Source organism: Octopus bimaculoides, chromosome 8, assembly GCF_046866305.1.
Source record: "Octopus bimaculoides isolate indiv1 chromosome 8, ASM4686630v1, whole genome shotgun sequence".
Lineage (NCBI taxonomy): Eukaryota > Metazoa > Mollusca > Cephalopoda > Octopoda > Octopodidae > Octopus > Octopus bimaculoides.
In genome coordinates, this window is record NC_142935.1 from 31,227,648 (window position 1) to 31,255,147 (window position 27,500).

Genomic DNA, 27,500 nt, shown 5'->3' on the forward strand with positions numbered 1-27,500 from the left:
CTTTATTCATTTATTTTAGAAAATCTTATTTGGCCTCTTTGATCATCAAAACCCATAAATCAAATTTCATTAATAGATATAAAAACGTATGTTTAAGTCTCCCCCCACAAACCAATCTGATATATCACATAAACAATATATATATATACTGATATCGAGCTCGAAACGTCAAAGACTTTCCGTATTCCCGAGCGTCATACTAATATATACTTTTGTTATTTACACCACCTGTCCTCGTCTGTTGTTATTTTTTGTATATTCTCCCATATATATATATATATATATATATATATATATATATATATATATATATACATACATATATAGATAGATAGATAGATAGATAGATAGATAGACAGACAGACAGACAGATATATTTTCAAGAAATAGTAGCCAAATAACCTTTAAATTGCACCCTACCACCACAAAAATTGAAGGACACACTGAATTACGTGATCCTAGATACACTGTGCTTGAATATAATGCAAGATGAATGCCTGCTCGATCATGGCTGACCAAGAGCTAAACTATCATATGGGATATATTTTAGCTGTTAACAAGAACACGACAGGCTGTAGTATCTTTTTTCATAAAAATACTTGCTTTTTATTCAACATTCCATTGTCCTTTCTCTCTCTCTCTCTCTCTCTCTCTCTCCCTCTTTCACACGTACACACACACACACTGTAATCTAACCTATAATAAAGCAAAATATGCTCTTTCAACCCCCACCCCCCACCCCGTCCCTCTATTGAACTCTCACCTCTGAGGAACAGATAACATTCAGGTTGTTCTCATTTTTCGGGGGGGGGGGGGGGTTGTATTGTTTTTTAGGGTCAATACATCCTAACACATCTATTTTACATAATCCACCCTAAACACCACCAGTCACTTTTTGTCCTATTACTGCTTTATCTCTCACTTGATCATTTGTCACCGACTAAACCAAAAAGAAATATTTAGACCATCAAGTTTCTCTTAGTCTATGTTTTCATTGCCTTTCATCGTCGTCATCATCATCACCACCACCACTGCCACTATCATCACCACCACCACCATCACCACCACTGTCACTATCATCATCATCATCATCACCACCACCACCACCACCATCATCACCACCACCACCACTACCATCACCACCACCACCACCATCATCACCGCAATCACCACCACCACCGCTGCAGCCACTACTATCACCACCACCACTACTACTATCATCACCATCACCACCACTATCATCATCAACATCACCACCACCATCATCATCATCACTTAATGTCTGTTTCTCATGCTGGCATGGGTTAGAGGGTTTGACAGGAGCCTGGGAGCTATGGTTGGGAACTGCTGGTTTAGTCACTCACTATAATAATAATAATAATAATAATAATAATAATAATAATAATAAACAGCAAACTTACCAGGAAAACTGATCCTGGAATTGCAAAAGCCTGTTTGTAGAGATAGGCAGAACAGAAAAGGAGGAAGATATATGACATGTGGTCATTCTTGTAGAGACTGAGGTGAGACACCAAGGAATTCAGTTCTTCAAGGTTTGAGGGAAACCTTAAAGTGCTGCAACATGAAAAAAAAAAGAAGAAAAGTAAATGAAAAATAACAAAAGACAAAAAATATACGACAAGTAGTATTTTTAATGCTACTTAAACATGGGTGTTCCCTAGGAACCAGCAATACTGCTATTTTAACCCCCAGGAGAACACCTCTTCCAGTTGGTTATTCACTGCACACTGCACACGCGTTTAGGTGGCATTAATCACTATTTCTTTGGTCGCTTATACAGATTTCCTTAACAAATGGGTTTGCTTGTTGCAAGAACAATGACTGTGTGTCACTTCTTTCTCGTGTATTACAAACTGGAGTGGAAGTACTGTTATGTCCAGTGGACGAGTATCCATCACTGAGAATGATCATAAAGAGGTTGAGACTATACAGTCTGGGAGTCTCAGGCTAAGATAGTAAGGACTTCTCTCCCCGCTTGCAATACGTGGTCTGATCAATAAGTATCCGGATTGTTGCCATAGTAACGAAGCTAAAGTATGTAGAGTGAAGCTGCTTGGCACAGATTGACCTTAAACTCTGTTGTGCATGCACACAAAGTTTTATCGTTCTAGCTCACTTCTGCTGTTTACAGCAGTGCTTGGAAGGAACATGTGTAGGAACTCAACATTTCTGCTGATATACCTTCCAGCCTTCATCAGGTGTCTTGGGGAAATTTCGAACCTGGGTTCTCATTACTAACATTGAAAAATACCTTAGGAATGAGAACCCAGGTTCAAAATTTCTCCAAGATGCCTGATAAAGGCTGGAGGGTATATCAGCCAAAACATTGTGTTAACAACAAACAAGATGAGGACAAATATCTGTCAAATGTAAATAATGTACATAATTCCTCATCTCTTAAATATAGAACTGTATTAGACAAAATACTGGTAAGTATTTCATCCGGTGTGCTAACGATTCTTTTCTACTTTAGGCACATGGCCTGAAATTTTGGGGGAGGGGGGCAGTCAGTTAGATCGACTCCCAGTACGCAACTGGCACTTAATTTATTGACCCCCAAAACGATGGAAGGCAAGTTGACTTCGGTGGAATTTGAACTCAGAATGTAAAGACAGACGAAATACCGCTAAGCATTTCGCCCAGCGTGCTAATGTTTCTGCCAGCTCACCACATGAGATCTCTAGATATTAAAACAACAAGCCTTGACATTATTTTCTAGGACAAAAGACGACAATATCTTGCTATGAATTGACATAGTTATACCAAATGATTATAATGCTGTGTTGAGGTGAGGTGAAAAGCTACGAGGACTTGGCTGTTGAATAAAATATGCTTTGGCAGTCTAGGAATGTATCTATCATCTCATTTATAATTGGTACAACTCATACACAATGGCTTCAGTGACAACAGTGACAGCAGACTACATAAAAAGGCTAACATAGGAACATTCCAGAAAGTAGAAGTGCCAAGAATCTAGAAAGTGCTGGGGCACCCTAACACACAACACATGTTAATCTTAAGTGATTTTTATGCTCTTTTTCAACATCTTCCAAATTCATATATATATATTTATATATATATATACATGTGTGTGTCTGTGTGTATGTGTGTGTGCATAATTTAGAGAAAAACCATTATTAAATAATTCAGTAATGAAGAATATAATTCATACCTTCCAGAAAATAAACATATCATAAACACTCTTGTGCTAGTGGCACATAAAAACCACCCAGGGTGTTTATGATATTTTTATTTTCTGGAGGGTATGAATTACATTCTTCATTACTGAATTATTTAATAATGGTTTTTCTCTAGATTATATACATATATTTTATATTTGGAAATTTGTTTTAGTTTTGCTAAATTGAATTTTTTTCCCTAAAATTATTATTATTATTATTATTATTATATATATATATATATATATATATATATATATATATATATATATATATATATATATATATATATATATATATATACTACACTCTCTGAGTGGTTGGCGTTAGGAAGGGCAGATTGGAGCCTGGTGTAGCCTCTGGTTCACCAGTCCTCAGTTGAATCGTCTAACCCATGCTAGCATTGAAAGCGGATGTTAAACGACGACGACGATGATATATATATATATATATATATATATATATAAATTTGGAAGATCGTCATCATTTAACATTCGCCTTCTCTGTTAGCATGAGTTGGGTGGTTTGACAGGAGCTGCTTCACTGTCTGCTTTCGCATGGTTTTTCCATGCTTGCATGGGGCACGAGGCAGATTTTCTACAGCTCGATGCCCTTTCTGTTGCCATCCTCAGGGGTTTCCTTGTAAAGGAAAGGTAAAATGGCAGCAATATGATGATGATGAAGATGATGATGATGATGATGATGACGACGATGATGATAATGAAAATGGTGATTGTGATAATGATGGCAGTGGTAATGGTGGCAGCAATGATGATGATGATGATGATGATGATGATGATGATGATGATGATGACGGTGGTGGTGGTCATGGTGTCAAGGATGATAAAGCTGATGATAATTTATATAGCATTAGAGGAGTTAATGATTATTTATTTCAAACAAACGATATGTACAAAGGAAGGTTACAAGTTAATCAACTGATCGATCACATGACTAGTGATAATGGCTTTTTTTTTTTTTTGTCTGAATGAGATAATCCTCGACAGACTTGACTTTTTACTATCCAGAAATAATGCTTTGAGCGTAGCCCCTTCTACCATAAACTACAGTTTAGCACAGATAACATGTACTCTAAGATAAAGCCTGATAAAATATGTAACATTTTACACAAAGACTTCAATGCCGACAAAATTATAACCATCAGTAACCCTATGTGCACAGATGTGGTGGCGTGGTTAAGAAACTCGCTTCCTAACCATATGATCTCAGGTTCACGACCACTGTGTGACACCTTCAGCAAGTGTCTTCTACTGTACCCTCAGGCCGACCAAAGGTTTGGTAGATGGAAACTGGAAGCCCATTGTGTAAAATATATACATATATATATATATATATATATATATATATATATATATATCATCATATATACATATATACATATATATACATATATATACATATATATATACATATATACATATATATATATATACATATATATATATATATACATATATACATATATATATATATACATATATATATATATATATACATATATATATATATATATACATATATATATATATATATATATACATATATATATATATATATACATATATACATATATATATATATATATATATATATATATATATATATATATATATATATATATATTAAAATAGTAGGGTAAAAAATTGGATATTAATTAATATCAATTTAATACCAGGTAACTAGCACATTAAAAGAATCATGAGATTCAGAAAAAATTATCTGAGATCTCGAAAGGATTATTGTATATGTATATATAAAAGAGACCAGTAAGTGGACTGCTAATGTGCTAGAAGATCACCGAATAGTTCTCAAAGAGAAAATCTAGCGAAGCAAAAATATACGGGCGAGACTAGTGAAAATTACAGAAATAAATACAAAGTTTATCCATAGACCAAGGTTTCGAAATTAACATTTTCTTACCGAAAATATCTGTTTCTCATCAGTACAGACTGCCAAAGAGATATAATTCGCAGAATCATGTACTAGTTGTTCTCAACTAGTGAAGAACGTGCACGTGGTTCTATTAATTATATACGGTAAGATTCAAAAGTCTTTGTTTTGAGTGTATATATGCGTGTGTGTGTGTGTGTGTGTGTGCATGAGGGCACATGTAGTTAATGTCCCAATGGGTTATATATATATATATACACACAGCAGATTTATTCACCTGAACTTGATAAAACTAATTGCTAGAAACGAGTCCAAGTCTTACCTGTTACTATGCTCTCCTCCAATTGCAGGTGCATACGTAGACAGGTAATAAATCCATATGGACGACAGAGCAAATAGGATAGGCACACACAACCAACGCTGTTCATACAACATCATGATGATTCTCTTTAATGACGGCTAGAAACGATCTTCATCATCATCAGCATCATTCAGTGTTTGTATTTGAAGCTTTACAATGAGTTAACCCAACAACATCGTGTATGTGTCTTGCAGTAAGCTAGTATCTGTTACATTGGTTCACATCTGAGAATTCCTGACGAAGGTATCAAAGAATCTGTTGTAGTCATGCGAGAGGATCGGTTTCCAAAAAAAAGGGCAAGATGGCTTCTGTTGATCGTTAAGTCAGTGTCACTTGGGCTAAAACAAAGAAGAGAAAACAAAAACATCCAATCACCATTGTTTTCATTGTTATAAACAAAAATCAGCTAAATAGATATTTTACTATATCTTGGGAGGGTCGTTATACTGAGAAACACTAGCACTGATTCTATTTCACTTCTTTATCATTATTATTATTATTATTATTATTAACATTATTATTATTCAGGTCACTGCCTGGAATCGAACTCGGAATCTTGGGGTTAGTAGCCTGCGCTCTTAACCACTACTCCATATTAATGATTCTTCCAGCTTGCTACCTTACTACTACTACTACTACTACTACTACTACTACTACTAATGATAGTAATAATAATATTACAGGCATATGGCGTAGTGGTTAAGAGGGCGGGCTACTAACCCCAAAATTCTGAATTCGATTCCAAGCAGTGACCTGAATAGTAATAATAATAATAATAATAATAATAATAATAATAATAATAACAGCAACAACAGCAACAACATCGAAAGATACCTTAGGAATGAGAACCCAGGTTTGAAATTTCCCCAAGACATCTGATGAAGGCTGGAGGGTATATCAGCCAAAACGTTGTGTTAACAACAAACAAGATGAGGACAAATATGTCAAATGTAAATAATGTAAATAAATATTTTAATGACATGTGAATGACAGAAAAAACAAAATACCAAATAAACAAACAAACTGCCAAGAATGAGTTGTTTTAACGATAAGTAAAAACATTGGTTTGAGAATAATAGTAATGTGAGAGTGGCGAAAATGGTTAAAGTGAATGGCCCTAGTCTAAGTAAGCACCTGTAGATTGGAGGAGAGCAGGAGAGGGGCTCATACCTTTGGAGGTCAGGATAATCTTGGATTTGTGAGGTTCCATGATTTGGCCCTTAATTGAGTTTCTCTTGTATCAGAAGGACTGCATCATTGAAGTTATCACATACTTTGTATACGATGTATACTGCAGAGATGAGGTGAACCAGGAGGAAAGGGTCAGTGACCTGAATGGCTGGGGGACCCCACTGGAAGAGGGAGAGTAAGTGAAATCAAGTGGGTGGAAATAGGACCAGCGTAGGCCTCTGTGGCCTCAGGCAGTGGGAGCCTCGGGCAGTGGAACATGTAGCTGCACATACTAGAAAGGGAATTTGTCATAGGTTCTAGTGATAGGTTAGACGGGGAGGACAGATTTGGGATTTAACCCAGTTGAACAACAGATACTGAGAGGTGGGTGAATTGCACTTTGTCCTTCATCTTACATTTAGTTTTATCTCATTTCACTCTTCCTTTTGTTTCTCCTCATCCTTTATATAAATCCCCATACAAACTGTTGTCTGTCCTTGTGATGTCCCCCACATCTATGCTCCTATGGCTAATAAAAGAAATTATTATAATTGCTACTACTACTACTATTATTATTATTATTATTATTATTATTATTATTACTACTACTACTACTACTACTACTACTGTTATTATGAAGACAGCAAGCAGGCAGAATCATTAGCATGCCAGGCGAAATGCTTAGAGGTATTTTGTCTGTCTTTGTGTTCTGAGTTCAAATACTGCCAAGGCTGACTTTGCCTTTCATCCTTTCAGGGTCGATAAAATGAGTACCAGTTGAACAATTGGGTTGATGTAATCAATTATCACCCTCCACCAAAATTTCAGGCCTTGTGCCTATATTAGAAAGGGTTATTATTATTATTATTATTATTATTGCTTTTGCACAGCTTCTAACACTGGAGATGTACTACAGTGCCAGCTGTTCACTACCAGTGAACTAAGGTAACACCTCTTATTTTACGAGCACCTTCCGGAGTATTCAAGCATTCCAAGCAGTGCTGTTTTCTGCAAGAGCTCCACCCTTATTGCAGCCCCTATTTGTTTCAAGTACTTCTCAAGATATTATTATTATTATTATTAATATTATGTTGTTGTTTTTTTCTTCAAGTTTTCTTCCATTTCTCGCCACGTGTTTTCCGTACACCTAGGGCAGAGAAGCTCATTGTATGCATTCCCAGTTTACACACGCAAATTCACAGGTAAAATATGTATTTAGAAAAATTAATAAATAAATAAATTCATGAATGGATGTTGTTTTCACAGCGATAATGCTCTTCTCAGTACATGAGTCGTTCCAGTTAACACCATTTTTTGCACTTCCTGTAGGGATAGTAAGCCTGGTATCATTTTCAAATAGGTTTCAGTACCTATTTTTTTTTTTTTATCATTCCTAGAGATCCTACAATCACTGGTACGATAGTCGCTTTGAGATGCCACTATCATTATTATTATTATTATTATTATTATTATTTTATGTTTGACTTTTGTTTTGCATTTGTACAAGTTGGATCCAAGTCTCACCCAGAGACCTCAAGAGACAACAAGTTAGAAGTTCATGTAGGTGTTATGCCTTGGGTACCATATATTTGGATTTGTACAGTTTTGTTCTAGTGAATGTTTAAGAAACCATAAGAAAATTATGTGTTTGTTTTAAAATTTGAGATCACATAGACAGTATTTTACGTAGGAAATGGGCAGTTCCCATGAGCACTATCTTTTGAACTTCAGCCATTTTGGGGTTTCCTGGTATCTGAGCTAGGTAGTAACCAGCCCGTTTTATTATTATTATTATTATTATTATTATTAAGGCAGCAAGCTCACAGAATTGTCAGCATACAGAAGAAAACGCTTAGCAGCATTTATTCCATCTTTATGTTCTGAGTTCAAATTCCTCTGAGGTCGACTTCGCTTTTCATCCTTTTGGTGGGGTCGGTGAAATAACTACCAGTCAAGTACTGGAGTTGGCCGCCTCCCCACAAATTTCTGGCTTTGTACTTATATTAGAAAGGATTGTTATTACTATTAAGTCAATGTTGTAACTATCAATAAAACGACACAAATTACTTCCAGGTGGCAGACGTAAGCTGTAAGAGTTGCAACTAAAATTGTGTGAATGCTCATAGGAGCCAGTGAAAACAGATCGTCAAAATGCGTTGCTCGAGCTTCAATTAATAATGAAATAAAAAGTAAAAGTGAAATAACAAATTACGCGTAATTTTGACGGCGGGTTTTTAATTTCGATAACTTTAATTCGGAGAATTTGAATCAATGAAGAAGGGGCGGTTTCATGCGGATTTGGTATCAAAAGAATGCCGCTTCCACTGCAAATATTTAGCCTTGTGTATAGCAAGCAAATACTGGATTTACTTATGTATAAGTCGCATAGTTTTATACTTGATTTCAACAGATAAAACAGGGGCGCGGCTTATATAAGGAGCAAAGCTAAAACTTAGAAGAGGGGAAAAAATTGCACCAAGATTTAATATTAAATTAGGGGTCCGATTAATATACCAGTAAATGCAATGAATATATTATATTTATCATGAGTTAAGGGCTTTGGCGAGTAAGCAATTCTTTCGTTGAGAATTTTATAAAGTACAAAAATAACACAACGAAATACATTCACGAAGTAGCAACCATGAAATGTCATCTAATTTGCCATTTTCAAGCTGTCAATTAATTACCTGTGATGATGGTGATGATGATGATGATGATCGTTGTCCTTCGTTTCACGTTGTTTGTGGATTTATGAATTAATGTATTTTTGTTTTATCTCGATGTTGTCTAAATAATAAACAAATATGTCAACATGTATTTTTTTTTTCTTCTCTTTTCGGACTTACATGTTGAGGTTCTAAGACTTGAAATAATTATTTATTTACGAAGATGAAAAATAAAACAGTATTTGCAATTTTCTTCATCGCTTCTTTCTAGATTTTCCACAAAATATAAAAAAAAAAAAAAAACAGGAAGAAAAACCCCCAATTCTAGAATATATATGTACACAAGATATACAGTGCGTGCGTGTGTGTGTGTGTGTGTGTGTGTGTGTGCGTGATTACTTATATTAACTTCTATTTTCCACACACCTTACACTACAGGACACGGTATTTCGTCATTTATCAATCCGAGATCGCAATCGCACAATCTTCCCAATGCATTCTTTCTTCGAATGGTACCAAACGTCATTAAAAAGCTATGAGATGTTTACTAAGGAAAAGTAAATTAAAATCTATTCGTTTCCGAAAGCAACAAGGAAATAAACTTCTTGGATCAACAATGAAACAAACATTGGTTAATATAGAAGAACATATAATATTAAATATAATACATATAAATATATATATATGTACACCTACCTGATATTTGCTGTCATAAGCTGCAATCAATTAAACGTTGGTGTTGTCTAACCAAAATCATACAGGTAGATTTAATCTATGGCTTAAGATAGCCTAACGCAGAGGTTGTGTAATGATTACATGTAACAAATACGACGTCTTCTCATCATGTTGAAAGGAGTTAAAGGGAAACAATTATAATAAACAAATAACTAACCAAGGGAAATAAACGGGGATAAACAAGTGTTGACGTAATGTTAATGTTTAACCCCTGGTCAAGCAGACCTCTTATTCAAGTCATGATCATCCCTGTTTCTTGTTTTTTTTAAAATAACGGTAGCATGTTCATCAGACCAGATCCCATCTGTTCTTTTTCTTTTGTTTTTTGAAGACAGCAGAGTGTAGTTTGTGAGAAATTTGACTGCTATATCTAGCCGGCCTATCGACCCACGTGGTGGTTCACGTGTTGTATTTCTTATGTAACATGATGTTTTCTGGAGTAAAGGGTTTAATTAAAGTACAGTTAACATTTTATAATATCCGTTTAAAATAGCAGCTATTTAAACAAAGAGCAGAGAATTTCTGTAATTGAGTCATCGTTTACCAGGAACCGTAAAGTCATTCTCAAACTTGATTGTCAAAATCCTCGTATTGTCAAAATCCTTGTTTTCTCCCCAAAGCAACTCAAATTCTCTGAAGTTATGACATAATCGTGTTGGCCGAACCAAGAAGAGAACGTCTACTCGGTTGTTCGTCTGGCTAGAAATAACAGCCAAATCTCTTTCTCTCTTAACTTATATGTTGCTTCCTTAAAAAAAAGAAGGATTATTAGACAATGTACAGGGTGTCCACAAAGTCTGGGTACATGGGAATTAACACATACTTTAAGAAATTATTATTATTATTATTTCTTATATTTAATTATTTATGTTATGATTTTATTTACTCCATGTACCCACATGGGGATTAACACATACTTTAAGAAATTATTTCTTATATTTAATTGTTTATGTCATGATTTTAGTTACTACATGTACCCAGACTTTGTGGACACCCTGTAGTTAGTCTCTGATTTTACAAATGCAGGATGGTCACGGCTGCAATGCCTTTGATCTAGTATTCAAACCAGTTTTAATCAAAACTTGGGACTAAATAACAGTAACAACAACAAAACGAATGTGCTTTAAAATGTATCAATTTTTATCTAGCAGAAAGCAGGAAACTCTGGAGAGAGTGATTAGCAGGGCTTCAAAGAAGCCTCCCTTATGCCTATATTTCAGCTTTTAACTCCTTACTCTTGTAGTAACGCCGTGCGCATGCGTAGTCTCACGCATGCGTGGAATTCAACATCTAAGCTTTCCCGCTTTATTCTGTCTCTTCCTTGCTGGCCAGCGATTGAGCAAGGACGTGTCTAGCTGTCTCTCTCCATCTTTCGAACTCACGCTAGACAGCTCACATCAGCATACCAACGTCCCAACGACCATGCTCACACCACCGAAGGCGTCTCAACAAACAAGAGTAAAGCTGTATATTTTCCACCATAAATAAATATTGTTGAGTTGATAGTTTGGAGTTCCGCGTTCCGTTCATTCTAATTTAATATAGGAAAGCAGGTGTACATCTAATGATGTATAACCCACTTTCCTATACTCTCTTAGAGGGGCCAGGCCAGATCTAAGTCATGACCCCTGGATAACCCTCTGCTGCTGGCACATTCTAACTCCTGCATGGTTAAGGTACTCCAGAGTCAAGATTCCTTGGGTGTTGTTACCAGTTCAGTCAACTGCAGCCTTCTAAAATTCACTTCCATTCCTCCTTCATCAGATTCAGTTGGAAATTCTCTCAGTTGAACTTCTGAAGATGTACCATATTTTAAAATAAAGTGGCTGTGTGGTAAGTAGCTTGCTTATCAACCACATGGTTCTGGGTTCAGTCCCACTGCTTGGCACCTTGGGCAAGTGTCTTCTACTATAGCCCTTGGCCAACCAAAGCCTTGTGAGTGAATTTGGTAGATGGAAACTGAAAGAAGCCCATTGTATATATATATATATATTGTGTGTGTGTGTGTGTGTGTGTGTGTATGTGTGTGTGTTTGTCTCCCCAATATTGCTTGACAACAGATGCTGGTGTGTTTACGTCCATGTAACTTAGTGGTTCGATAAAAGAGAGTGATAGAATAAGTACTAGACTTACAAAGAATAAGTCCTGGGGTTGATTTGCTCGACTAAAGGTGGTGCTCCAGCCTAGAACTATAGGTGGTACTCAGCCCATATATATATATGTATATATATATATATATAACGTGAGAGAGTTAGGGGTTGGGGGTTCAACCCACTAAGGGATAGTATCTATCCAGTATACTGCTGGGAGGGTACCCAATTATTGCTACACTAGTGCTATACTAAGTGCAATCAATGGGAGCGGGTAAAAGTGGAGGTTTTACCCAAAATTTGTATAACAATTAGAAAATGGAGGATAATGTGCTGAACCCAACTACTTGCAGACGGTGTATCCCGTTGAATTCATTAATTTAATTCCTAGCAAAAGTGACAAAAAAGGAAAGAAAAAGAAAGAAAGAACCAAAGCACGGGTGTCTATGGCAGACTATGTTATTTTGCCAACCTGGTTTACATATAGAAGTACAAAGTACATAAGGAATTAGAGGATGAACAGAAGTTTAATCTTACAGCTGTTTCGGCCTAGTTTTAGCAAGCCCCATTCTATCCGAATATTCCTTTCCGGAGTGATTATCGGATGACATTTTGAAATGGGGTTACATGCCCGAACCGCTAGGCCTCTTCAGAGATTCACAAAGGGTTTCATACAAATGTAGAGCAAGAGGTAAAAACAGAGGTGTGGTAGAGACCAGAAGAAAAACAACAGCAAAAATAAGATAGAAATAAAGATGGGAGTAAGGGGACATCCGAGTAAGGGTGTGCACACGAACCCACACATATATATATGCATTGGAGTGTCTATAGCTACCTATTTATAATGTTTGTAGGCTCTTTGTGTGCCTTGTATTTTTAAGGGTTTTTTGACATATATCTTTTTTATATTTTTGCATGTCCCACATGCTATACCTTCATTTTTCATTTATGTATTCTTTATTATTATTATTATTATTATTTCTTTCCTGCTGTACCCTTATTTTTATTTTGATTTTGATTTTAATTCTATTTTTAATTTTTATTTCTATCTTATTTTTGCTGTTGTTTTTCTTCTGGTCTCTACCACACCTCTGTTTTTACCTCTTGCTCTACATTTGTATGAAACCCTTTGTGAATCTCTGAAGAGGCCTAGCGGTTCGGGCATGTAACCCCATTTCAAAATGTCATCCGATAATCACTCCGGAAAGGAATATTCGGATAGAATGGGGCTTGCTAAAACTAGGCCGAAACAGCTGTAAGATTAAACTTCTGTTCATCCTCTAATTCCTTATGTACTTTGTACTTCTATATGTAAACCAGGTTGGCAAAATAACATAGTCTGCCATAGACACCCGTGCTTTGGTTCTTTCTTTCTTTTTCTTTCCTTTTTTGTCACTTTTGCTAGGAATTAAATTAATGAATTCAACGGGATACACCGTCTGCAAGTAGTTGAGTTCAGCATATTATCCTCCATTTTCTAATTGTTATATATATATATATATATATATATATATATATATATATATATATATACATATATATATATATATGTGTGTGTATATGTATATATATATATATATATATATGGATATATATATATTTGACTGAGGACTGGTGAAACCGGATGGCAACACCAGGCTCCAGTCTGATTTGGCAGAGTTTCTACAGCTGGATGCCCTTCCTAACGCCAACCACTCAGAGAGTGTAGTGGGTGCTTTTACATGTCACCCGCACAAAAACTGCCACGCTCGAAATGGTGTCTTTTATGTGCCACCCGCACAAGCCAGTCCAGGGGCACTGGCAACGATCTCGCTCGAAAATCCTACGGGAGCCAGTCAGGTGGTACTGGCAACGGTCACGCTCAAAATGGTGCATCTCATGTGCCACCCGCACAAGAACCAGTCCAGGGGCACTGGCAACGATCTTACTTGGCTTGCCGGGTCTTCTCACACACAGCACATTTCCAAAGGTCTCGGTCAGTAGTCATCGCCTCGGTGAGGCCCAATGTACGAAGGTCTTGCCTCACCACCTCAGCCGAGGTCTTCCTGGGCCTACCTCTTCCACGGGTTCCCTCAACTGTTAGGGTGTGGCACTTTTTCACGCAGCTATCCTCATCCATTCTCACCACATGTCCATACCGGCGCAATCGTCTCTCTTGCACGCCACAACTGATGCTTCTAATGTTCAGCTTTTCTCTCAAGATACTTACACTCTGACGGGTATTCACATTGACATTACACATCCAACGGAGCATACTGGCTTCATTCCTTGCGAGCTTACGTATATCCTCAGCAGTTACAGCCCATGTTTCACTGCCATGTAGCATGGTTGTTCGTACGCATGCGTCATACAGTCTGCCTTTTACTCTGAGTGAGAGTCCCTTTGTCGCCAGCAGGGGTAAGAGCTCTCTAAACTTTGCCCAGGCTATTCTTATTCTAGCAGCTACACTTTCAGCGCACCCACCCCCACTATTAACTTGGTCGCCCAGATAGCGGAAGCTATCGACTACCTCTAGTTTTTCACCCTGGAATGAGATAGAAGTTGTTTCCTGTTTGTTTACAGTCTTTATTGCACCTGAACATCTGCCACAAACAAAAACTAACTTGCTAGTTAACCTGCCTTTGATGTTGCTGCACCTCTTATGTGTCCATAGCTTGCACCGGGTACATCTTATAGAGTTACTACCTACTCCTTTTCTACATACTGAGCAGGGCCATCTACCTGAAGGGGTTTGTGTTTTATCTACCTTCCTACTTATTAGGATTTTGGTCTGGAGCCTGGTGTTGCCATCCGGTTTCACCAGTCCTCAGTCAAATCGTCCAACCCATGCTAGCATGGAAAGCGGACGTTAAACGATGATGATGATGATGATGATATATATATATGTATATGTATATGTATATGTATATATATATATATGTATATATATATATATATATATATATATATATATATATATATATATATATATATATGGATATATATATATATATATATATATATATATATATATGGATATATATATATATATATATATATATATATATATATATATATATATATATATATATATATATATAAATATATATATACATATGTGTGTGTGTGTGTGTGTGTATGTATGTATGTATGATGTATATAGGTGCAGGCGTGAGTCTGTGGTAAGAAGTTTGCTTCTCAGCCACATGGTTCCAGGTTCAGTCCCATTGGGCAACGCCTTGAGCAAGAATCTTCAACTATAGTTCTGGGCTGACCCAAGCTTTGTCAGTGGATTTGGTAGATGGAAACTGAAAGAAGCCCATCATATATCTACAGATGTGTGTGTGTGTGTATCATCAACATCATCATCATCATTTAACACCTGTTTTCCATGCTGAAACGAGTTGGACGGTTTGAGATCTGGAGAGCCAGCGGCTGCAGCAGGCTCCAATCTGATCTGGCAATGTTTCTACAGCTGGATGCACTTCCTAATGCCAACCATTCCGATGTCTTCCTAGGTCTACCTCTTCCACAGGTTCCCTCCACAGTTAGGGAGTGGCATTTCCTCACACAGCTATCCCCATCCATACGTGACACATGACCATACCAGTGCAGTCGTCTCTCTTTAGATTGCTAAATCTCCTTCTCTCTGTCATCTCTCTCTCTGTCTCTCTCTCTCTCTCTCTCTGTCTTTTACACTTCCTCCTCTCTCTATATATTTACTACACTCTCTCTCACTCTTTCTTCTTATATGTTTGTCTCTCACGCATACTCCCTCCCCACTCTTTCTTGATACATGTAATTGCTTTCATTTTGTTTAAAACTTTGTCCCTGAAATGTTTGCTATCATTTTGTGATAGACAGCTATCATGCAGAAAATGCTAGCTTCCAAATCCTGTTTTCTGATTGAGTTAAAATGATCAAACTTTAAACATCTGTAACATTTTTCTCAAATTTTTCAGAAATAAATGAACCACAAAATCAGATTCCGCATGAAGAATTTCCTCAATATATCAAATCTTATAATTTTCACTTAAATTTAAATTTCAAAATCTGTAAATTATTTACATTTGATGGATATTTGTCCTCATTTTGTTTGTTGTTAACACAACGTTTCGGCTGATGGCGTAGAGATTAAGAGCGCGGGCTACTAACCCCAAGATTCCGAGTTCGATTCCAGGCAGTGACCTGAATAACAATAATGATAATAATAATAATAATTATATCGAAAAATGCATGAGAACCCAGGTTCGAAATTTCCCCAAGACACCTGATGAAGGCTGGAGGGTATATCAGCCGAAACGTTATGTTAACAACAAACAAGATGAGGACAAATATCCATCAAATGTAAATAATGTAAATAATTCCTCATCTCTTAAATATAAAACAAAATTTTACATAATTTGATATTTAATTAAAGCTTGAAGAACAGCTTAAAAGACGTAATGCAAAGGGAGACAAATGCTATTTTAATAGTTGTCTCCCCTGTTTAGTGTTAATTGTCGTGTTAATTATAATTTCATTTTAACAAACGCATTTAACATAACATGACTTCGTATCCTCTTTAAAAAGCAGGATCAAATAGTCATGAACATTAGAAATACATATAAAAACAGATATACAAGTTGAAGTGTTTTACGACAGTCCGAAAAACCTTCGTCCTTTCGCATGCGGTTCCTGTGTTTGTTTTGGACATTTTAATTAACCATGTCGATCACCTTTATTAAACTATCAAGGCTGTTCAACCAAACCAAACATTTTATGAATATTACACCTCTTAGATGTAATATCTTGTCTTTCCTTCGGATATCTCGACTCCAGTCTACGTATAAAACTTTTCCTGTTGCGAATTATAATCGTTTCTGTAGTGGAAGTCATGGCAAGGTTTCTCCTTTCTTGTATTGGGAATCCTTTATTCCAATTTCTCAAATGACTTTATTAAATCGATGTCAGAGTTGTTATTATTCTTCTTCTTCGACAAATAACGGTTCTGATGATTACAACGATTCGTTTAAAGAATTCGACAATGATCCGGAAATCCAATCACTTTTGCAAAACATCAAAGACGATTTCAAAGTTTTCACCAACGAAGATTTAGACGAGAATAATGTCACAGTTTCAGAAAACGTCAATTCCAAGGCCAAAAGGCTTTATGATTCCAATGTAATCAGATTTGAATCTGAATCAGATTCGGGAAGTTCCGAAGAATCCGATGATTCCGACATCGAAGATTTTCTGGATTCTGGATTTATGGCTGATGATACAGAAATCGAAGAATTCGAAATCCCGCAATACGTACCACCGATTGAATTGAAAAGTAATGTTTTGCTTTCTTTAATTACTCTTTAATTAAAGTTTCAGCTTCTTAATTATTAACCATAATTCTACATTTCATCTTGTTTAAACCATCTTTTGTTTGAAGATAGTTCTTGTTTTTCTTAGACTCATTGATAAATGTTGCGTAAATTGTAAGAAAGCCCTTCCTCCCAAAACAAACAAAAACATCGAAAGCGTTCCTGACATGAACATCCCATATTATGAGATACTAAAATTGTGTCCTTCCGTTTTTACGTTATTCAAGGGACATTTTGCTTCTGTTTCTAATATCTTATCTTTTACCTATTTCAGTCATTGGCCTGTAGCCATGCTGCAGCAGCGTCTCGAAGGGTTTTAATTGAACAAAGCAACCCCAGTACTTATCCTTTAAGCCTAACACCTATTCTCTCAGTCAAATTGTGTTTTTTAATTAATCATTCATTATCTCATAGTGGAGGCGCAATGGCCCATTAGTTAGGGCAGTGGACTCGCGGTCATAGGATCGCGGTTTCGATTCCCAGACCGAGCGTTGTGAGTGTTTATTGAGCGAAAACACCTAAAATTCCACGAGGCTCCGGCAGGAGATGGTGGCGAACCCTGCTGTACTCTTTCAGCACAACTTTATCTCACTCTTTCTTCCTGTTTCTGTTGTGCCTGTAATTCAAAGGGCCAGCCTTGTCACACTGTGTCACGCTGAATATCCCCGAGAACTACGTTAAGGGTACACGTGTCTGTGGAGTGCTCAGCCACTTGCACATTAATTTCACGAGCAGGCTGTTCCGTTGATTGGATCAACCGGAACCCTCGACGTCGTAAGCGACGGAGTGCCAACAATAACATTATCTCATAGCTTTGAGATTTCAATGATGTGATTGCTTATTTTTAGAATGACATGGTAGGGTAGGTATAGGAAGCTGGATCTAGCCCGTTGAACATAAAATAGTTGGGCCTGATTACAGTATCATGGTAATCATCCTGGCTGTCAAATATTGTTATACATCACTGGTCACAGTGTACTTTGAATTGTTTTAGCTTTTGGATGACACCACTGCTTCAAGAACTGCTTGAAGAATTGAATGTTACTGAAGACTTCAAGAACCTAGGTGGTTGGGTTAGCAGTTTGGAAGCAGACATGAAGACCGGGAAGGCTTAAGCATGGGCAGCCTGTCACAAACTAAGAAAGGTCTGAAACTCCAAACTGCCCAGGCAAATCAGAATGAAGTTCTTCATTGCAACTGTAGAATCAGTGCCGTTATATGGCAGTGGAACATGGACACCGACAAAGAACTGATCAAACGGGCTAAATGGATGCTACACAGTGATGCTATGAATGGCTGTAACATAAGACAACTGAATTACCTTTATGGAGACCTGCTAAAAGTTAGCCAGAAGGTCAAGCAAAGATGGCTGCAACAGTCTGGTCACTGCCTGTGCCACCCTGAACTGGAAGCATCCAAATTAGTCTTGTGGAACCCACTTCCTGGCGTTGAAAGAAGAGGAAAACATCATCACACATGCATCGCCAACTTGATTGCAGACATTGGCCTGGAATGTATCCAGGACTTTGAGGCAGTGATGCTGGACCGAGAAGTGTGGTGGGTGAACTGTATTGCTGCAGCTTGAGCTGGTAGTTGGATATAACAATAATAGTGACTAGGCAAACGGGCCATATTTCTCTCAATCACAAGGCTATTCCGATGATGATGATGATATATATATGTGTGTGTGTGTGTGTGCCAGTGCTGGTTCCACATGCAAAGCACCCAGTACAATTTGTAAAGTGGTTGGCATTCAAAAAGGCATCCAGCTGTAGAAACCATGCCAAAACAAGACAAATGGAACCTGTTGTAGCTCTCTGGGTTGCCAGATCTTGTCAGACCGTCCAACCCATCCAGCATCAAAAACAGACATTAAATAATGATGATGATGATGATGATGAGTCAAGTAATACAAATAAAAATTGCATTACTGTGACTCCCCCCCCCCTCATTATCATCATCATTTAATGTCCTCTCTCCATGCTGGCATGATTTGGACAGTTCGACGGACTGATTAGTCAGGGGACTGCATCAAAATCCACTGTCTACTTTGGCACAGTTTCTATGGCTGGATACCTTTCCTGAAGACAGTCATGGAAATAAAGGACATGCTTTTATTGCCTCCATTTCACTTAACTGGATGGGTCTTCTCAGGCACAACAAATCCTCTCATTCTTTTGTCATCTCATCTGTCAACTTCTTTAGATCATTTTTCACCACTTAAACCCAAGTCTTCCTGGCTTTTCCTCTTCCACATGTTCCCTCCACATTTAGAGATTGGCACTTCATCCATACACATTACATGATCATACCAGTGCTGTCTTCTCTCTTGTACACTACAGAGTGCGTAAGGTATTTGAGGACATACCTTTTTTGGGTCATTGTTGCATATTTTGCTAACTCTGGACAGTCTTTGTTTCAGAAAATAGTAATGGTAGATCCTCAGCTTACTCAAAAAATGAGCTGTTGTTGTGGTTATAAAGGTTTTGTTTGTTCTGGTGTCATAGTGGAAGATACTTTCCCAAGGTGTTGTGCAGTGGAACTGAACCCAGAACTACATGGCGTAGAAGTAATCTTCTTAACCACATAGACATGCCTCCACCTATGCAGTGTAGCTAAATAATCTAAATAAAAGATAGGATGGCCACTGCTGGAACAATTTTCAGCCTGTTTAGAGCTGATGCTGTCATTTAAAAAAACGGAAGAACAGACGAGATAATGTAGTCCATGATGCAGTCTGTCTTAAACCAGTGGGTCTCGACTAGGGTTCATATGACTTTTAGGGATTCATGTAAGATTTTGTTGTTAAAATTTATGTGCCACAAATTGGTTATATTTGTAGAATACACAAAATATTTTAACAATTATGTTTATAAAATTCCGGGGCTGGTGCCGCGTAAAAGGTACTCTTGCCAATGCCACGTAAAAGCTCTGGTTCTGGTGCCCTGTATAAAGCAGCCAGCACACTCTGTAAAGTGGCTGGCGTTAGGAGGAGTATCCAGCCATAGAAACCATGCCAAAACAGACAGGAGCCCGGTCAGCTCCTGTCAAACCGTTCAGTCCATACCAGCAGGGAAAACGGACGTTAAATGATAATGATCGAATGTCTGCGGGGGTCCGTCTGTGTAAAATAGAAATCAAAGGCGTCCACAAGTAAAAAATGGTTGAGAACCAACGATCTAAATAAAAGATTGTTGGGACACTTTACATCGTTTGGGAAGCGAGTTAAGAAGCTACGTAGTAGTAACGGAATTGTCTCCCTTGTATCATGTCGCTGCTATGTGAAAAGCATCGTAAAGTGTTTCTTTCGATTAGGCAAAAATGAACCGTTTAATTAGTGTAACTAGTCTTAGTAATATTTGAACCCGGAATGTAGAAGGACAGAGTAAATACAAGTATTTTAGTCATATATTCTGTCGCTTCTGCCAGCTTAGTTTTTGATGGAGTCTCTACGGCGTTTTCCTGACTTGCAAGATAGAGGAGCTAAATCTCCCTCAAATTCTGCATTATCATCTAAATAAAGACAATGTGATCCGAGATAGTACCTGTCTGAATGAAAAATGAAACGGTTATACATTGATGGGACGTCTATGAACGCAGGTCCTTCTCGCTGTCACTGCTTATCTGGAATTAACCAACTACTCACAAATCGTAGATGAAACGTTTCTGAGAAGTGTGCGTTCCCTTAATATGTATGGTGTGTGTATTTTATATTTAGCTATATCTAAGTACATTACTGCTCAGTCCTTTTGAGCAGGGGTCGGTACTACTTAAATACAAAGGTCCAGACGCATCTACGTAACCCGAACCTAAAAACTAACCCCAAACTGACACTGACCCTAAAACTAACCCTAACGAGGGTGCACTGTAAAAACATAGCGTTACGTAGATGTATCGGGACCGAGTGTCTATGTTTCTGTAATTTAGCAGTTCGGCAAGAGAGATTACTCTTTACTCTTTACTTGTTTTAGTCATTTGACTGTGGCCATGCTGGAGCATCGCCTTTAGTCGAGCAAATCGACCCCAGGACTTATTCTTTGGAAGCCTAGTACTTATTCTATTGGTCCCTTCTGCCGAACCGCTAGGTTACGAGGACGTAAACACACCAGCATCGGTTGTCAAGCGATGTTGGGGGGTGGGACAAACACAGACACACAAACACACACACACATACATATATACATATATACGACGGGGTTCTTTCAGTTTCCATCTACCAAATCCACTCACAAGGCTTTGGTTGGTCCGAGGCTGTAGTAGAAGACACTTGCCCAAGGTGCCACGCAGTGGGACTGAACCCGGAACCATGTGGCTGGTAAGCAAGCTACTTACCACACAGCCACTCCTGCGCCTACAATAGATTGGTAGCATAAGTACCGGGGTTGATCTGTTTTACCAGATACTAAAAAAGCAGTGTCCCAGCATGGCCACATTCATCTAATATTTCTTTTATTTAATTGACAGGAGGGAAAACTGGTGTCTTTGACCTTGATGAACTTGTCACAGTTTTGAACGAAGAGAATGCCAGGGACTTGTGTGTAATCAGTGTTCCTGCTCATATCAACTATGTGGACTACCTTGTATTGGTCAATGGAATATCTCCAAGACATATTAAGGCCATGGCTGAGCTTATGAAATGGCTGGTAAGTCCTCTACTTTTCTCACTTTGTTTCGCTCATTCGACCGTGGTCTTGCTGAGGCTTAACCCTCTAACATTCAGATTATTCCTGAGGCGCACTGATTAACCAGCTGGAGGTGGAGTCCTCCTGGGGGTTAAAACAACAGTATTGCCTGTTCTTAAAGAACAGCCATGTTTAAGTGGCAATAAACTGTACTCCTCAGCGTGAATTCTTCCCCTGTCTCTATTAGAGATTTCCTTAACAGGTTAGTTTTCCTACAAACGTAATGTCTATTTATTCATGGTGTTTTGAATGAATTAGGCATTGTCCTTTAGCTTTGAGAGTTCAACGATGTGATCGTTGCATTTCTAGAATGACATTGTAGGAGATCTGTCCAGTTTCAACATAAAACAATTAGAATATTCGGACCTGATACAGACAGTTTAAATGCTGAAGGGTCAAACCTCAAAAGGTTTTTGTTGGTCGTTGATGATGATGATGATATCAATCTCGGGACTTATTGTTAACGTTGATCCTTATTACAATAAAAGTTATTCATAGAGGTTGCCTAAAAAAAGGGTTTAAATATGTTCTATTTTTTCCTGTCACCTTATTACCTCTATCTCAGATGATGGTGACGAAACTTGTTTCCCAACCAAATGTTTCTTGGTTCAGTCCCACTGCATGGCGCCTTGGGTGTCTTCCATTATAGTCTTGGGCCAATCAAAGCCTTGTGAGTGGATTTGGTAGATGGAAACTGAAAGAAGCCCATCGTATATATATGTATATGCGTGTATGTGTATGTGTGTCCACCACCACCATTTGACAACCGGTGTTGGTGTGTTTACATCCCCATAACTTAGCAGTTCAGCAAAAGGGACTGACAGAATAAATACCAGGCTTATAAAAAGGTAAAAACAAAACGCTCTGGGGTCGATTCATTTGACTGAAAGATTCATGAAGACAGTGCCCCAGCATGGCCACAGTCAGTGACTGAAACAAATAAGAGATAAACGGGTGAAGAAAGGCCAATGATATTTACCATTTTTTTCTTCCTCGGCATTAACTATTTGATGGCTTTGGAACCCCGACACATCATAGTTTTGGCCTCTTTTCATCAACAGAATCTTCAAAAAGGACAACACAAAATAAGTGTAATTACATATTAGATCTGGAAGTTACTGTCCTCTCTGGCTGTCAGTAATGGATAACATGCATGATGGGTGCGTCTGTGTGTGTGTGTGTGTGAAGGATTTGTTATCCAAGTTTCCTTCAGTTGACAAGCGTCTGACACTGGTTAAATGCCAGACTGAATAACCTCTGAACTTTTCTAATTTAACACAATTGGTGAAGTGTGACTTCCAACAGATGGCAGCATGGCAGCATCTCAGTCTGTTTTGGTTAGGAGTGAAATGTTACGGTGGATTGCATTTACCCTGTTACTGGGATCTATTATATATATGTGTGCATGTGTGTGTGTATACATATACACACAGATATATATACATAATGTATATTATATATATATATATGATATATGTATATATATATATATATATGATATATGTATATATATATATATATATGATATATGTATATATATATATATATGATATATGTATATATATATATATATATATATATATGATATATGTATATATATATATATATGATATATGTATAATATATATATATATATATATATATATATATATATATATATATATATATATATATATATATATATATATATATATATGATATATGTATATATATATATATATATATATATGATATGTATATTTATATATATATATATATATATATATATATGATATATGTATATATATATATATATATATATATATATATATATATATATATATATATATATGATATATGTATATATATATATATATATATATATATGATATATATATATATATATATGATATATATATATATATATATATATATATATATATATATATGATATATATATATATATATATATATATATGATATATATATATATATATATATATGATATATATATATATATATATATATGATATATATATATATATATATATATATATGATATATATATATATATATATATATGATATATATATATATATATATATATATATATGATATATATATATATATATATATGATATATATATATATATATATATATATATATATATATATATATATATATATATATATATATATATGATATATATATATGATATATATATATATATGATATATGTAAATAAATATATATATATATATATATATATATATGATATATATGTATATATATATATATATTTTTTTTTTTTTTTTTTTTTTTTTTATGTGTTTCAGCCAAGTGGCTGCGGTCATGCTGGTGCACCACCGTGATTTTCACGTTCCTTGCATGGCTCTTCTCCCCCCACCTGACATGGTCCAATCAAGAGTTTTGATGGCACATCTGGTGTATAAGAGAATTTGACACAGCTGCCCTAAACTGCATCTCATTATGAGCCATTGGTTCGTCTGGTATCGTGGAGAGGAAAGCGTCAAGTTTTGTCTTGAAGACCTCCGCATTCATGTCTTGCATGTCTCTCAAATGTTTTGGCAGGGCATTGAAGAGCTGAGGTCCTCTGAAACCGAGGCTGCTGCAGTATCTCGTTCTTATGTGAGATGCAGTGGACGGTACCTTTGGCACCATGCAGTGGCGACCCGTGCGGGCCTTCCTGTAGTACTTGATACCAAAGTTTGGCACCAGTCCTTCCAGTATTTTCCATATGTATATTATTACATACCTCTCCCGCCTGCGCTCCAGGGAGTAGAGACCTAGTGCCTTCAGTCGCTCCCTGTAGTTCATCTGTTGGACTGTGGCGATCTTTTTTGTATAGTGCCGCTGAATTGCCTCGAGTTCTGCTGTCCGCTTAACACTGTGTGGTGACCACAACTGAGAGCAATAGTCTAGACGGCTCAGAACAAATGTCTTCCATAGAATCAACATGACTTTTTGATCCCTTGTACGGAAAGTCCTCAATATCCACCCCGCCAGTTGTCTGCACCTTGCTGTCAACTTGACAATGTGCATGTGAAATGATGCATCACTACACATGTTGATGCCCAGATCTCTCACTGTTTGTGGTTCTGGGATTGCAGTACCTCCAGGCCCTGTGTATGCCAGTTGGGAGGTACTTGTGGTCTTGTAGCGCAGTACTTGAAATTTTTTTGCATTGAACTGCATATTATTTTGCTCTGCCCACTCATATATTGCATTTAGGTCATTCTGCAGGCTTACAATATCATCAGGATTCTTTATTGCCTGAGATATCTTTGTGTCATCAGCATAGCTAGTGACAGTGGCTCTCCGAGTGACCGTGGGCATGTCCAGAAGGGCCACTATGAACAGTAGTGGCCCCAGAACAGTTCCCTGTGGAACACCGCTCAATACTTGTGTTTCCCTAGATAGTTCTCCATTGGCTGCAACTGTCTGACTTCTACCATTCAGGAAGTCATGCAGCCACTCTCCTAATTTACCAGCTATGCCAAGGTTTCGCAGCTTGTGACATATCAAGCCATGATCAACTTTGTCAAAGGCTTTTGCAAAGTCGAGATATATCACATCAACATTTGAATGGTCAAGTAGCTGCTTCAGGACCCAGTCATAATGCTGCAAGAGCTGCGTGAGGCAGCTTCTACCTGGACGGAAACCATGCTGGGTCTCATTCAGCAAGTCATTTTCTTCTAGGAACGCAATCAATCTCCTTCTGACAATTCGTTCCATGACTTTGCTAATATGTGAAGTCAGAGAGATGGGCCTGTAGTTTCCAGCCTCTGCTCTGCTTCCACCTTTATGGATAGGACATATGGTGCCTTCCTTCAGCTTTTTGGGAAGTTTACCATTTGCAAGGAAACTCTGGAAGAGTATCCGGAGTGGTCCTGCTAATTCTTGTTTACACGACTTTAAGAGGACAGCTGGGAAACCATCGGGGCCAGTTGCTGAATTTGAGCTCATTTCATTTATGGCAGCTATCACATCTTCCTCTTCAATGTCGATGTAGGTAATGGATGCAGTCCCCTTCTGCTGAGTGCTATTGTCAAAGAAATCAGCTGGGTTCTTTATCTGCATGTGACTCAGAGGAGAAGTGAAGACACTCTTGAATTGTGTACTGAGCACTTCACTTATCCATGTGGGATCTGCAGTCAGTGAGCCATTAGGCAGGAATAGGGGTCCTATCTTATACTGTACTGTAGCAGTCTCCTTTGCAAATCTATAGAAAGCCTTGGGGTTTGTTTTTATGCTTTCTACTGCTCTCTTCTCCTTCTCTGCTCTCTCCTTTTCATGGGAGAGTTTAATTTTGTTTTCTATTTCTAATAGTGTTAGTTTTAATTTAGCCCTTTTCCTATCCTCCAGTTCTCTATTTAACTGGTTTGAGACCTTTGTTCTGTGTCTCATAAGGATTTTCCTGTCTCTAGGAATTCTATTGGCATGTTTGCTGGTCTTTCTATATGGCACGTATTTGGTGCATATGTCTTGTATGGTTGACATAAAATGACTTAGTTTGAGGTCATTGTCTTGTATAGAAAGGCTGTCATGCCAGTTTTGATTTCGAATCTCTCTGCGAATTGACTTCCAGTCCGCCCCGTGGAAATTCAGGTTGGATATTGCTTGAGTCCTCCTGGTGGGGTGGGTGTCAGTGGGTTGTCTAGGACCATACATAGTTAATTCTATAATGTTATGATCTGAGAGAGATGTGGTCGTTATTTTCACATTATGGATTAGGCTCACATTGTTTGTGAAGCAGAGATCCAAAATATTGCTTCCCCTGGTTGGTTGGAGTATCACTTGTTCCATGAACAGCATGTTGGATAGTTCTAGCAATGATTTTGCCTGGCTTTGTTCATGCATCCCAGAGAGGATGTGACCTTCAGGCCATTTAACATTTGGGAGGTTAAAGTCGCCTAGGAAAAGTATATTGATGTGTTGGTCCAGATTTGTCAGGACCTCTTCTATGCGTCTGAGGCTGTCCTCAAATTTACCTTCCTGCTTTGCGGTATTTGGTGGACGGTATGTTGAGCATACAACTACATCAATTTGTTTTATGTGTACTATTAAAGTATCACATACAGAGTTTGAGTGTGATAGTAGTAGTAGGGGTGTGACATCTTCTCGGATGTACATTGCAACTCCCCCATGACTTCTATCCCTTCTGTCTGTTTGGAGTACGGCATACTCAGGTATATTTATCTCCGCATCTGCTATATTAGGTGTTAGATGCGTTTCGGTAAGCACCATGCATATTGCTTGATTGCATGTTACTAGGTCTTTCAAGTATAGGAACTTGTCTTTGCCGCCTGTTCGTAATAGGCCCCGGATATTCAGTAGGAATATGGGTGTGA

At 37.4% G+C, this 27,500-nt stretch overlaps 2 protein-coding genes across 5 annotated transcripts in view; one reads left to right on the plus strand and one right to left on the minus strand.

Moving 5' to 3' along the window:
• The window catches only part of LOC106873319 (transmembrane protein 41A), a 15,992-nt gene extending 5,201 nt beyond the window's left edge, over positions 1–10,791 (minus strand). The window contains exons 1-3 of one of the 3 annotated variants that reach the window (XM_014920643.3): positions 10,005–10,791; positions 5,434–5,810; positions 1,422–1,575 (exon numbers count right to left, since the gene is read on the minus strand). In XM_014920643.3, coding sequence (XP_014776129.1) covers positions 1,422–1,575; positions 5,434–5,549 — 270 coding nt within the window. In that variant the 5' untranslated portion in view covers positions 5,550–5,810; positions 10,005–10,791. Of the gene's footprint in view, positions 1–1,421; positions 1,576–5,141; positions 5,811–10,004 lie in introns of all 3 variants that reach the window. The other 2 variants (XM_089356303.1, XM_052970026.2) reach the window with 2 other exon arrangements.
• Positions 10,792–16,590: 5,799 nt separating this feature from the next.
• The window catches only part of LOC106873318 (uncharacterized), a 25,192-nt gene continuing 14,282 nt past the window's right edge, over positions 16,591–27,500 (plus strand). Inside the window, exons 1-2 of one of the 2 annotated variants that reach the window (XM_014920642.3) lie at positions 16,591–17,429; positions 21,931–22,109. In XM_014920642.3, coding sequence (XP_014776128.1) covers positions 16,820–17,429; positions 21,931–22,109 — 789 coding nt within the window. In that variant the 5' untranslated portion in view covers positions 16,591–16,819. The remainder of the gene's footprint in view (positions 17,430–21,930; positions 22,110–27,500) is intronic. The other variant, XM_014920641.3, reaches the window with a different exon arrangement.